Here is a 13,454-nt window from a genome sequence, read left to right as displayed (position 1 = left end):
CCCAGGGAAGTGACGCAGTGAAAAGACGCTCAAATGCATTTGCTCGGTCAGTCTGTCCAGCAGGATATAGCAACAGACACTGCATCAGTGACAGCAGTTGTGCTACCTCTTTCACCTTTTCTAGAACTGACATTTTAAACTACAGTTATTCTGCTTTTTGCCTCTAGTACTTTACATGAAGTATGTCAAATATTTCTATGTTTTCCAGTTAGCCTGTAGAATTAAGCTACATCCCTACCTGAGCAGAATGGACACCAATCAGCCTTGGAGATGGAGCCACAGCTAGACACAGCGACACAGGTGAGGAGATCTGTGGTTACAGATGGAAAACTGCGCCATGATGGGCAAAAGCACTGTCTGAACTCAATGTATGGAGAAGGGGCGTATGTGCGTGCTGGGAACAAAGACATGGACATCGACTGCTTTGTCTATCAAGAAGATTGCCCGTTCTCTGAGAAATGGGTCTTAGCCCAGCTGGAGTGAACTCTCCTCTTGCCAATGCAACCAAGCAGGTGCTGTCAGTCACAGTAGCCCATCCCCTTGGTCATACAGACCACAGTCCTGCCCTGGATTATACTACAATGGGAGTCAGCGAAGAAGAACTCTTTTTGGTGACAACACTGAACACATGCTCTGGGGGTCAGCTAATAATCTGGCATCCAGCCATGTGAAGAGTCGCCTTTCAAAGACTAAAGCTGAGGAGGGTTCCCAGAGGGGTGGAGCAGGAAGACCCCAAGCTCACCTCCTCCCACCGGCTCACAAAATGACAACTATTTATGAAAAAGATCGGAATCTATCAGAAAAGATCTTCTACAACTAAAGATATGAGGAAAGACCCCACAATGAGATGGGTTTGAGGGGTTACAATACAGCCAAGACCCATATCCCCGGGGGGACGACTCATAAACGGGAGAATAATTACAACTGCAGAGGCTCTCCCCAAGCAGTGAGGGGTCTGAGCCCCACATCTGGCTCCCAAGCTCAGGGGTCCTGCGGCAGGAAGACAAGCCCCCAGAACATTTAGCTTTGAAGGACGGTGGGGCTTACTTTCAGGACAACCACAGGGATGTGAGAAAGAGACTCCACTCTTAAAGGGCACACAGACTCTCATGCTCTGGAGACATGAAGCATGTCATCTGAAAGGAGCCAGGGTCACACCCACCTGCTGATCTCAGAGAGCCCCTCAGAGAGGCAGGAGGCAACTGCAGCTCACCTTGGGGACACAGACGCTGGCGACAGCCACTTTTGGGAGCTCGTCCACCAGTGTGGATGCTGGTGCTGGCAAGTGCCTTCTGGACCCTCCCTCTAACTTACTAGCCTCGGGACCCAGCCCACCTCTACCACCAACCTGAAGGAACCAGTATGGGGACACCTCAGGCGAAGCAACCTACCAGGTGGGGACACAGTCCCACCAACCAGCAGACAGGCTGCCCCAGGACACGGCCTTGTCCACCAGAAGGTCCAGGACCCAGCCGCACACACCAGTGCACAGGCACTACATCCAGGAGCCCAGGGCCTTGCAGCCAAAGACCCCAGGACCCAGCTCTGCACAGCAATGAACAGCCACCAGCCCCAGAATCTCCTGACCCTCGGCCCCACCCACCAGTGAGTCTGCTCTAGCCTGGGACCAGCATCACCCACCAACAGGCAGAGATGTGCCCAAGGAAAACCACAGCCCTGGAGCTTGCAGACCCAGCCCACCCACCAGTGGGCCCTGGCCCTGCCTACCTTCAGGCCAACACCAGCTCTGAGACACACTCGGCCCCTTAGCCCAGTGCCCCAGGATTCAGCCCCACTCACCAGCGGTCTGATACCAGCTCTGGTACCTCTGGGTTCTGCCGCTAGACCCCAGGACCTGGCTCTGCCCACCAGTGGGCCAGCACAAGCCCTGGGGCTCGCCAGGAGTGAGGCTGCCAGCCACCTTGTGACTTAGGCCCACCAACCAGTGACCAGCAACCTCTACACAAGCAGCCAGCCATGCCTATGAGACTGCCCACAGCAGTCTGCACCCCCCAACAGCAGGGCCCACACAGCCCACACAGGGGGCACCCCTAGAGCACGTAGCTCAGATGTTGAGAGGGGAGTGTGCTGCCGGGACACACAGGATGTCTTCTACAAAAGGTCACTTCTCCAAGGTCAGGAAATATAAGCAACCTATCAGATACACAGAAATGAAACCAGCAAATAAGGCAAATGATGTGACAGAGGAAGATGTTCCAAACAAAGGAACAGGTAAAACCCCAGAAGGAGAACTAAGTGAAGTGGAGACAGGCAACCTACCTGAGAAAGAGTTCAAGGTAATGATCATAAAGATGATCAAAGAACTCGGGAGAAGAATGGATGAACAGAGTGAGAAGTCAGAAGTTCTCAACAAAGAGTGAGAAAATAGAAAGAGCAATCAGACAGAGGTGAAGACTACAGTAAGTGAGACAGAAAAATACACTAGAAGGATCAACAGTAGATTAAATGACTCAGAGGAGAAGTGAACTGGAAGACAGAGTAGTGAAAATCACTGCTGGTGAGCAGAAAAAAGAATAAAAAGAAATGAGGACAGTTTAAGAGACCTCGAGGGCAACATCAAATGTACTAACTTCACATCATAGGGGTACCAGAAGAAGAGAGAAAGTGGAAGAAAACATATTTGAATACATAATAGCTGAAAACGTCCCTAACCTGGGAAAGGAAACAGACTTCTTGGTTGAGAATCCACAGGGAGTCCGAAACAGGATCAACCCAAAGAGGAGCATACCAACACACTGTAATTAAAATGGCAAAAATCAAAAATCAAGACAGAACATCAAAAACAGCAAGAGAAAAGCAACAAGTTACTTACAAAGGAGCTCCCATAAGGCTATCAGCTAACTTTTCAGCCAAGATATGGAAGCAACCTAAGTGTCCATCAGCAGATAAATGGAGGAAGAAGATGTGAGACAGATAGATAGATAGATAGATAGATAGATAGATAGATAGATAGATAGATAGATAGATATTCTGCCATTTGCTACAACATGAATGGACCTGGAGGTTATTACGGTTAGTGAAATAAGTCATACAGAGAAAGACAAATACTGCATTTCATCACTCACACGTGTAATCTAAAAAATAAAACAAATGAATGAATATTACAAAAAAGAAAGACTCACAGATATAGAGAACAAACTAGTGTTTACCATGGGGAGAGAGAAGGGAGGTGGGGCAATACAGGGGTAGGGAATTAAGGGGTACAAACTACTATGTATAAAATAAACAAGCTACAAGGATATATTGTACAGCACAGGGAATTACGGCCAATATTTTATAATAATTATGGATATAAATGGAATATAATCTATAAAATGAATCACTGTGTTGTACACCTGAGACTAATGAAGTATTGTAAACCAATTATACCTCAATAAAAAAAGAATGTGATATGCAAAACAGTAAAGAGAAAGAAACACAGAAAATGTCCTGGAGACAATTCTTCATCTGCAGGTGTTTCCTTGCGCTTTTTTCCTAAGCTGTTAGACTTACTGTCACTTGCAGCCACGAGAGTGCTGACACGATGCTGTTAGAGAAAACGAAGGAGCCTAGTGGGCCAGGGTAGAGGGTGCCCGGGAAACATGATGGGGCACTCCCACAGAACCTGGGAACAGTAAGGCTTGCTCAGCATTGTAAGTCAGTGTCAGCTACACTACTACAAAGCTTCTCTTGACTGCACCCTAATAGAATATGCTAACACATTAAGAAAAAAGTGCCCAGCACAGATGGAAACAGCAGGACTGTCCATCCCAGCATGACATGTCTGTGTCTGGAGGTGGGTAGAAATAACCTGGAGGTATAGCCTAATTCTGAGCATCTTAGTCTACCCAACTATATACAATTGCTATTTCACACTCTGCAAAGACTACTCTTAAACATGGAAACATACTGCATTCCACTCAAACTTCCAACATCATGTGTCAGTACATAATCCTGTCACAGGGGCCGCCTTCCACCTCCCAGGACTAAGTGCACCACGTGCGCCTACACTACACAGAGTGGTCAGTGCTCACGTGTGCTTGGACCTCAGTTCTATCCCTCCCTGCCTTGTCTCAAGGACCTCATACCATTTATCATTCTATGTGTTATAAATCCAAGCCTTTCCTTCAACCACCAGAAATGTAAACTCCACGACGACAGGGCCCTTGTCCATCCTATACACTATTATATTTTTGATGCCTAGCACATAGCAGGTACTCAAAATTACTTGCTGAAGGCAAAAGTAAATAAATGAATAAGAGGTTAGAAATGAATAATCTGTAAGAAGTCTTCCAGCTCTGAAGTTCTATAATTCTACTTGGAAAAGACCAGGTGCATAATGGGTTTCTGATTTAGGGTTAGAGGCTTTATCAAATTTCAATAATACTTCTCTAAATAAAGATATATAATTTTCCTTTATCCCTTCATTTTACTTCAGATAAATTCACTTTAAATTTTGAACCTATCTTAACGATGAAATAAATGAAATAGAAAATGTCAACAAATGATGCTTACTCTTCTTTCCATCCATATCTGCGTGGATTTTCCGAGCTAGGAACCCACTTTTGTACACGGCAGCGTTCGGGTCGTGGGGAATGTCCAGGAACGGGTTGGTGGTGCTCCCAATACGGCTGATGGTCTTTGGATGTGTTCCATTAGCCTTCTCATCAGTTCCTTCCGACGGAGACTTTTTTTTCTCTTCATCATCTCTAAAGTGAAGATTGAACACAAAGGTTGAGTAACAATATTCAACGAACAGAGTTATTTGGTCTGATAAACTATCATGCTTTCTAACGGTCTCTCAGTCTGGATAACAGACGACCATGATAAGAACTGCTGTGGTTCACGAAGAGTCTCCTGTGTGCCAGGTATTAATGACCATGACAGTCTTGTAAGACTGACATTAGTATCCTATACCACAGGTAAGGAAATATTCAAAGTTTAGATAAACATGCCAACCACAGACCGAGGAATGAAAGGAAGAAACAATGAGGATATGACTGTAAAATCTCTAAAGCCTCTGGTCTTTCCACCAACTACAAAGCCTTCGTGTTTGTCTCCCTTCAAACAAGTGGAAGTTCTTTGGCAGAGATCAGGATTTTGGTTTTGATTTCTGCATGACCTAGAACAGTGCCAAGCGTACAAAATACGACAGGTACAGATTAAGTCCAGTGAACAATACTGGACTATATCTGCCAAATAATCAGGTAATCTCCAATATCAAAACCTCAGGTAAAGCTACCAGTGGGTTAGGATGGGGGCGCCGTGCACAGTGCTTTAAAAGCATCTTACAGCGACTACTTTCCCAATGGCCGTAGAAGTGTGGAGCACCCGATCACTGACCGAGAAAGCCCCTAAGTGCCATGCCCTCTCTTTTGAATCCCTGTTCCTTCAAGCAGGGAAAGTTTAACTCTGAGGTTATAATGTACATTACGTATGAAGGAGGCGGTCCCATTCAGTTAATAAAGAGAGGGAAAGAGTAGAAGAAAGTTAATAAGCTCTGATATACTACTGGAAAACATAACCGGAATAAGAGCATTTGTCTTCGTTCTCCTGTTTTAATGTCCTGTATCACCTCTGGTTTCATTGTTATCAAACTTTGAATACTGAATCTTTTTACTAAAACTTCAACCAAAATAACCACCACCAGAATATATTTAAATATATTTAAAATAAACCACAAGCTTAACAATCATCAAAAGTGTTTATCTGGTTATCAGAGTAAAACACAGCTTTTTTTCCTCCATTGGTACTTTATAAATAATTGTGAGATATATGAAAATAACACAACTCAGGCATCTATATTTTACTTTTATTTTTAGGTAACTTTGGCTTTGCAAAGACAGAACAGAGTTCCTTTATGTTCATCACCCAGTTTCCCCAGTGTTAACCACTTTTTTTCTCTTTTGGCCGTGCCACGTGGCATGTTGGATCTTAGTTCCTTGACTAGGGATCGAACCCTGGCCTCCTGCAGTGGAAGCACAGAGTCCTAACCACTGGACTGCCAGGGAATTCCCCCAATGTTAACATCTTATATAACCATAATAAAAGTGTCAAAATTAAGAAATTAACAATACAATACTAAGAAGTAAGCTTCAGACTTTATTCAGATTTCACCCATTTTTTTTTCTCACTAATGCTTTTTCTTTTCCAGGATCCTACCCATGACCCCAACGTGTACTTGGCTATCAGGACTCCTTAGTTGCCTCCACACAGTGACAGGTTTTAAGCCTTTACTTGTCCCTCATGACCTAGACACTTGGAAGAGTACTAGTCAGTGATTCTGTAGGTTTCTTTGCTGTCTTCTCATCATTAGATTGAGGTTATACATTCTTGGAGAGGATACCAAGGGTGATAAACCCTCTGAGTACACCAGATCAGGAGGTACATATTTACTGTCAGAGAGATGCACCTGGATCACTTGGTTCTGGTGGTTTCTGGCAAGCTTCTGTACTGTAGTTATTATCTTCCTTTGTAAATGATTTGGGGGAGATATTTTGTGACTATGAAAATATGCTGTTTCTCTCTAAACTTCTGACCACTAATTTTAGCATTCATCTGTGGATCTTGCCTAAGACAATTATATTGTAGTAATGCAAAGGTGATTCTTATTTCCCTAATTTCTTCTACATTACAAATTGGAATTCTTCGGTAAGTATGGACACATGGAGATTTATTTTATTCTTTGGATTATAATCAAACACTACCATTATTTAATTTGTTGTTCAAATTTTTCCAGCTTTGGTCATTCGGTGTTCTATTAGGTAGGCTTCTGTGTCCTTTCAACATGACTCATCTTTATTCCTTTTTGTTTTGTAAATACCTCCCTTCTTTCAGGCACCACAAGATGCTACCTCCAAGCTCACCTTGTATTCTCCTTGTCTCAGCCCTGGAAGCAACCACTCCCTAAGGAGTCCCAGTTCTATTTACTGGAGACTGGTATTCAGAAACCAAATCTAGGTGCTAGGTGTGCTCACTGCCTCTAGGCCCCCTCAACAGACACACCTAGGGAACTATATATATATATATATGTGTGTGTGTGTGTATATATATACATAAATAGTCCAGCTACCCATCCCTCCTTCCCTTCCCATGAGTTCATACTGATATCTCCAACCCAAGCCAGCAAGACAAAGTTCATTCCAGCCTTTGCCCTTTGCTTATGTGTACTTCCTCAACAGTAAGAAACCTGGCTTTCATATCTACAATATATTTATTTATTTATATGTTCAACCCTAGTAAACATATATCACAATGGTTATGTAATTCATTTGGAAAACAAATTAATTTGGTAAAGTCTGAAATATATCTTGCCTTCCCCATACCGTGGCTGATATTTAAGAAATGTACATATACAAAATGTGCTCCTTGAGATGCAGAGTTTGATGGGAATACATAATGCATCACGTATCCACAATATCAAACAGAACCGTTCTGTCACCCCCAAATTCCCTCTGCTACCTTCTTTTAGTCAATTCGTCTCCCTCACCAATTCCTGGAAACTGCTGGTCTCTCTTCCTCCCCAATAGTTTTGTCATTCTCAAAATGTCACATAAATGGTTTATTTTACTTGGCAAAACATATTTAAGATTCATCCATATGTTGTGAGAATCAATAGTTTGTTCCTTTTTACTGCTGACTACTATTTTATTTTATGGACATACTAGTTTATTTATGCATTTACTTTCCCCTACCCCACCTCCAGCTCTATTGAGGTAAAACTGATTTATTTATTGTAAGGTATTTTAAGTGTACAACCTGATGACTTGATATACACATACATCATGAAAGGTTCCCCAACACAGAGTTAACAAATCCAACACCTCACATATTTATATATTTATTTTTGGTAAGAAATTTAAATTTTGCTCTCAGTAAATTTCAGTTATACAATGCACTGTTATCAACCGAAGTCACCATGTTTTATATTACTTCCTCAGACCTTACTAATCTTTCAGCTGCAAGTTTGTACCCTCTGAACAACCTCTCCCTATTTCTCCCACCCCACAGGCCCTGGCAACCACTTTCGACTCTCTGTTTCTGTAAGTTAGACTTTTTTTTAAAAAAAAAATTCCACATAAGTGATTCCAAATAGTATTGTCGTTATCTGATTTAATTCACTTAGCATAATGCTCTCCAGCTTCATCCATGTTGTTAAAAATGACAGGATTTCTTTCCTATTTTAGGGCTGCATAATATACGTGTGTGTGTGTGTGTGAGAGAGAGAGAGAGAGAGAGAGAGAGAGAGAGAGAGAGATCTTTATTCATTCATCCATAGACGAACATTAGGTTGTTTCTGTATTTGGCTGTTGTAAATAATGCTGCTCTTAATGTGAGAGTAAGGTATCTCTGAAACAATTATTTCTTTCCTTTGGCTATATATCCAAAAGTAGAACTGCTGGAACTTATGGTAGTTCTGTTTATAATTTTTTGAGAAACATCCATAATGTTTTGCATAGTGGCTGCACCAGTTTACATTTCCACCAACAGTGCACCAGGGTTCCCTCTTCTTCATATCCTTGCCAGCATCTGTAACCTCCTATCTTTCTGATAATAGACATCCTAACAGGTGTGAGGTGATATCTCGTATGGTTTTGATTTGCATTTCCACGATTAGTAATGTTGAGCACCTTTTCATATGCCTGTCAACCTCTTTCGTGTCTCTTTGGAAAAGATGCCTAATTAGGTCCTTTCCAAATTTCTTTAGTTGTTTGATTTTATGCTAATGAATTGTAGGAATTCGCTGTATATTTTGGATATTAACCCTTTGTCAGACATAGGATTTGCAAAAATTTTCTCCTACTCCATAGGCTGCCTTTCCATTTTGTTGATGGTTTCCTTTGCTGTGCAAAGCTTTTTAGTTTGACATAACCCCACTTGTTTATTTTTGCTTTTGTTACCAAATCAAAAAAATAACTGACAAGACCAATGTCAAGGAGTTTACTGCCTATATTTTCTTCTAGGAGTTTTATGGTCTCAGGTCTTATGTTCAAGGCTTTAATCCATTTTGAGTTGATTTTTACTTTTGGTGTAAGATGAGGTCCAGTTTTGTTCTTTTGCATGTAGATATCCATTTTCCTAACACCATATATTGACATGGGACAATCATTTCAACATTGTACATTCTTGGCTGCCTTATGTGAGTTAATTTCTGGGCTATTGGGTTCCACCTATCTATGCATCTGTTTTTAGGTCACTGCCATACTGCTTTGATTATTTCATAGTTTGAAATCAGGAACTGTGACACCTCCAGCTTTGTTCTTCTTTCTCAAGACTGCTTTGGCTATTGGCGGTTTTTTGTGGTTCCATACAAATCTTAGCATTGTTTGTTCTCTTCCTATGAAAAATGCCATTGGAATTTTGATAAGGATTTCACTGAATATTTAGATTGCTTTGAGTATTACAAATATTTAACAATATTAATTATTCAAATCCATTAGCACAGAATATTTTTTCATTTGTGTCCTCTTCAATTTCTTTCATCAATGTCTCATAGACTTCAGTGTATAGACCTTTAACCTCCTAGGTCAAATTTATTCCTAAGTATTTTGCTTTTATAGATGTTGTTGTAAAAATGATTGTTTTCTTAACTTCTATTTCTGAGAGTTCATTGTTGGTATATAGAAATGCAACTGATTTTTATATATTGATTTTATACTGTACACTTCATTTATTAACTCTAATAGTTTTTTGGTGGACTCTTCAGGGTTTTCTGTACATAGTATCATGTCACCTGCATATAAAGACAATTTTACTTCTGCTTTTTCAATTTGGATGCCTTTTATTTTTCTTGCCTAACTGCCATGGCATCCTTGTCTTGTCCCTGATTTTAGAGGAAATGCTTTTCGAGGTTGAATGTGATGTTTGCTGTGGGCTTATCACGTATGGCCTTTATTATGTTGAGGTACATTACCTCTATACTCAGTTTTTTGAGAGTCTTTATTACAAATGGATGTTGAATTTTGTCAAATGCTTTTTCTGCATCTATGGAGATTATATGATTTTTAACCTTCATTTTGTTAATGTGGTGTTTCACATTTAGAGATTTATAGATGTTAAACCATCCTTGCATCCCTGGAATAAATCCCACTTGATCTTTTTTTTTTTAATAAATTTATTTATTTATTGGCTGCATTGGGTCTTTATTGCTGCGTGCAGGCTTTCTCTAGTTGCAGTGAGTGGGGGCTACTGCAGTGGCTTCTTTTGTTGTGGAGCATGGGCTCTAGGTGTGTGGGCTTCAGCAGTTGTGGTACGTAGGCTCAATAATTGTGGCTTGCAGGCTCTATAGCGCAGGCTCAGTAGTTGGGGTGCACGGGCTTAGTTGCTCTGCAGCATGTGGGATCTTCCCAGACCAGGGCTCAAACCCGTGTCCCCGGCACTGGCAGGTGGATTCTTAACCACCGCACCACCAGGGAAGCCCCTCCCACTTGATCTTGATGTATGATGCATGATGCTTTTAATGTGTTTTCTTGAATTCAGTTTCCTAATATTTTGTTGAGGATTGTTTGCACCTGGGTTCATCAGGGACAGTGGCCTGTGATTTTCTTTCCTTGAAGTGTTCTTGTCTGGCTTTGGTATCATGGTGACAATGGCCTCATACAATGAGTTTGGTGGAGTCACTCCTCTTCATTTTTTATGTGGTTTAAGGACTGGCATTAATTCTTCTCTGAAGACAAGAACACTTCAAGGAAAGAACAAATAAAACAACAAATAAAACAACTTTTATTTGTTGTTTTATTTGTTTATCTAATCAGTAATCAAATACCTGTCCAAGTAATTACTAGTAACTGGTTGTTCAGTTTTTCTATTTATTTTCATGGTTCACTCTTGGTAGGTTGTATGCTTCTAGGAATTTATCCTTTTCTTATACTTTGTCCAATTTGTTGGCATATAATCGTCTTTAATGATCCTTTGTACTTCTGTAGAATCAGTTATAATGTTTTCCATTTCATTTCTAATTTATTTGAGTCCTCTTTGAGTCCATATACTATCTTGTTTAAAATGTTCTACTGAGTTTTGGGGGTGAAATTATGATTTTTCTCTATATAAACATCAGCCAAAAGAAGCAGAGTTACACTGTCTAATATGGTAGCCACTGGCTACATATGGCTACTGAGAACTCAAAATGTGGGTAGTCCAAATTGAGATGCACAATAAGTAAAAAAAAACAAAAAAAAACCACACACACCATATTTCAAAAGACTTAGTACAAAAAAGGAAAACAGTCCAATGATTTTTATACTGATTACATACTGAAATGATAATATTCTGGATACACTGGGCTAAATTAAAAATACTTTATAAAATTAATTTTACCTTTTTTTTACGTTTATGATGTAGCTAGTAAAAAATTTAAATTACATATGTGGCATGCATTTCTTTTAGAAAGGCTGTTGTTAAAGACGCTTGTATATTTTAAGACATATTAAAACTAAAGACAAAAACAGGAGAATGATAACTGGAGAAATGTTCAACAAAGTATAGCTCAGTAAAACCCTGACAATAAGTGAGGGCTGAAAACATTCAATCCTGCAAAACAAATATTCTTCATATTACAAAGGTTAATGAAACAATCATGTCACCTTACACTTAAATTCACTTTACTCTTTACTGTCTCATTGCAGGGTTTTACTGCTTTAATAGATATCATAAATGCCAGTGTCTTCCCACAAGGGAGGCTGTTTCCACTGCATATACAAGCAGATATAAATTAATTCAATACACCGACAAAAGAATTCTATAAATAAAGTGAATTCATTTCTGTAGGAAAGAGCCCACCTAACTAGGAGTTTCCTGTGTACCCTGAACCATTAAGACATACAAATAATTTTGTTAAAGTACAACAGAAGAGACACAGCAGGGTTCTCTGTCTTGCTTGTGAGAAGAATGACTCATAAATGAACATTCTGTACACCTAAAAAGACTCCTAGTAGAGTATATTCTACTGAGATTCCAGACATCTCAACATCTTACAACCTACAAAATTTCCCAATACAATCTTTAATCTGTCCTCTGTGTAATTATGTATGAGTCACTGGGTGGTCTAAGTCTACGACTTAAGATGCAGTTCATTTTGAGAACAATAAAAGCTCTAGTGCTGATAGCAGATAATATTTCTATTTCTCTGTTCTTTCTAAAGATCAACTGTAAATCACAAATTTCCTATATCCTACCTTACTTATGACAGGTGTGCTTTCATTTTTAAACCAAAAAGACAGATAAGGAATCATGCAAGTCCACAGGAGTCTTATATTTCACTGGACTTCCACAAACAACGGAAAACAACTGCTTCTTAAAATTGACAAGAGCTGAATATCATCACATTGATCCAGCCACTAAAGAGACTCTGAAATACCCCATTTTGGCAAGTCTCAGTATAGTTGTGTTTCAGCTGTACCAAAGTTGTTAAGCTAGCGCCAAACTAAAAAATTAGGTTATCCTGAAGGGACTCAGTTATATGAAATCCAAATTCTGAATTTAAATATAAGTTGGTAGGGCTTTTGTGTGTGTGTGTGTGTGTGTGTGTGTGTGTTTGGGGAAGGCAGGCAATAATAGTTGAAAAGAAAACAAAAACATTTTTCAGAGAGAACTGAAATATTTACTTAACTTGAATTCAATGCAAAATAATCACAAAGAATGTGACAGTGCAGTTGGACAATAAAGATAAGCTCCAGAAACTTTCAACATTCAAACTGAAATTCTAAACTTAGTAAATAACAGCTTCTCATTCCCTCCTCCCCCAAACACTGGCAGCCACTATCCACTTTCTGTCTTTATGAATTGGATGACTTTAAGTACACCACATACCAGTGGAAAGCATCTGTCTTGTGACTGGCTTATTTCACTTAGCATAATGTCCTCAAGGTCCACTTATCGCAAATGACAAGATTTCCTCATTTTTTTGTGGTTGCATTACATCCCATTAAAAATATTCCACAACTTCTTTATCCATTTATCTGTGATGGATACTTAGATTGTTTCCATGTCTTGACTATCATAAATAGTGCCGCTTCAAATATGGGGAGTGCAGATAGATTTTGAAGTTACTGTTTTCATTTCCTTTGGATACATTCCCAGCAGTAAAATTGCTGGATTGTATGGTAGTTCTAGTTTTAATATTTTGAGACTCCTCCATACTGTTTCCATAGTGGCTGTACCAGTTTACAATCCTATCAACAGGGCAGTAGGGTTGCCTTTTCTCCACGTTCTTATCAGCATTTACTATCTCTTGCCTTTTTGACGATGGTCTTCCCTACCAAGCATTAGGTGGTATCTCAGTGTGGTTTGGTATTTCCCTAATGACTAGTGATGTTCAGCATCTTTTCATGTACCTGTTGGCCTTTTAAGTATAACTTCTCTGGGAAAATGTCTATTCAAGTCCTCTGCCCATTTGTTAATTGGAATATTGGGTTTTTCGCTATTGGGTTGCATGAGTTCCTTACATATGTTGGATA

General features: G+C 40.0%; 1 protein-coding gene across 11 annotated transcripts in view; it reads right to left on the bottom strand.

Moving 5' to 3' along the window:
* Nucleotides 1–13,454, bottom strand: part of PSD3 (pleckstrin and Sec7 domain containing 3) — a 528,631-nt gene that overhangs the window by 99,170 nt on the left and 416,007 nt on the right. For all 11 annotated transcript variants that reach the window (XM_057697902.1, XM_057697903.1, XM_057697905.1 and 8 more), the window contains one exon: nucleotides 4,516–4,709. In XM_057697902.1, the coding sequence (XP_057553885.1) occupies nucleotides 4,516–4,709 (194 nt within the window). The remainder of the gene's footprint in view (nucleotides 1–4,515; nucleotides 4,710–13,454) is intronic.

The sequence above is a fragment of the Hippopotamus amphibius genome, chromosome 10 (genome assembly GCF_030028045.1).
Source record: "Hippopotamus amphibius kiboko isolate mHipAmp2 chromosome 10, mHipAmp2.hap2, whole genome shotgun sequence".
Taxonomy (NCBI): Eukaryota; Metazoa; Chordata; class Mammalia; order Artiodactyla; family Hippopotamidae; genus Hippopotamus; species Hippopotamus amphibius.
Note: the sequence above shows the minus strand (reverse complement) of the source record. Positions and strands in the feature narration are given on the sequence as shown.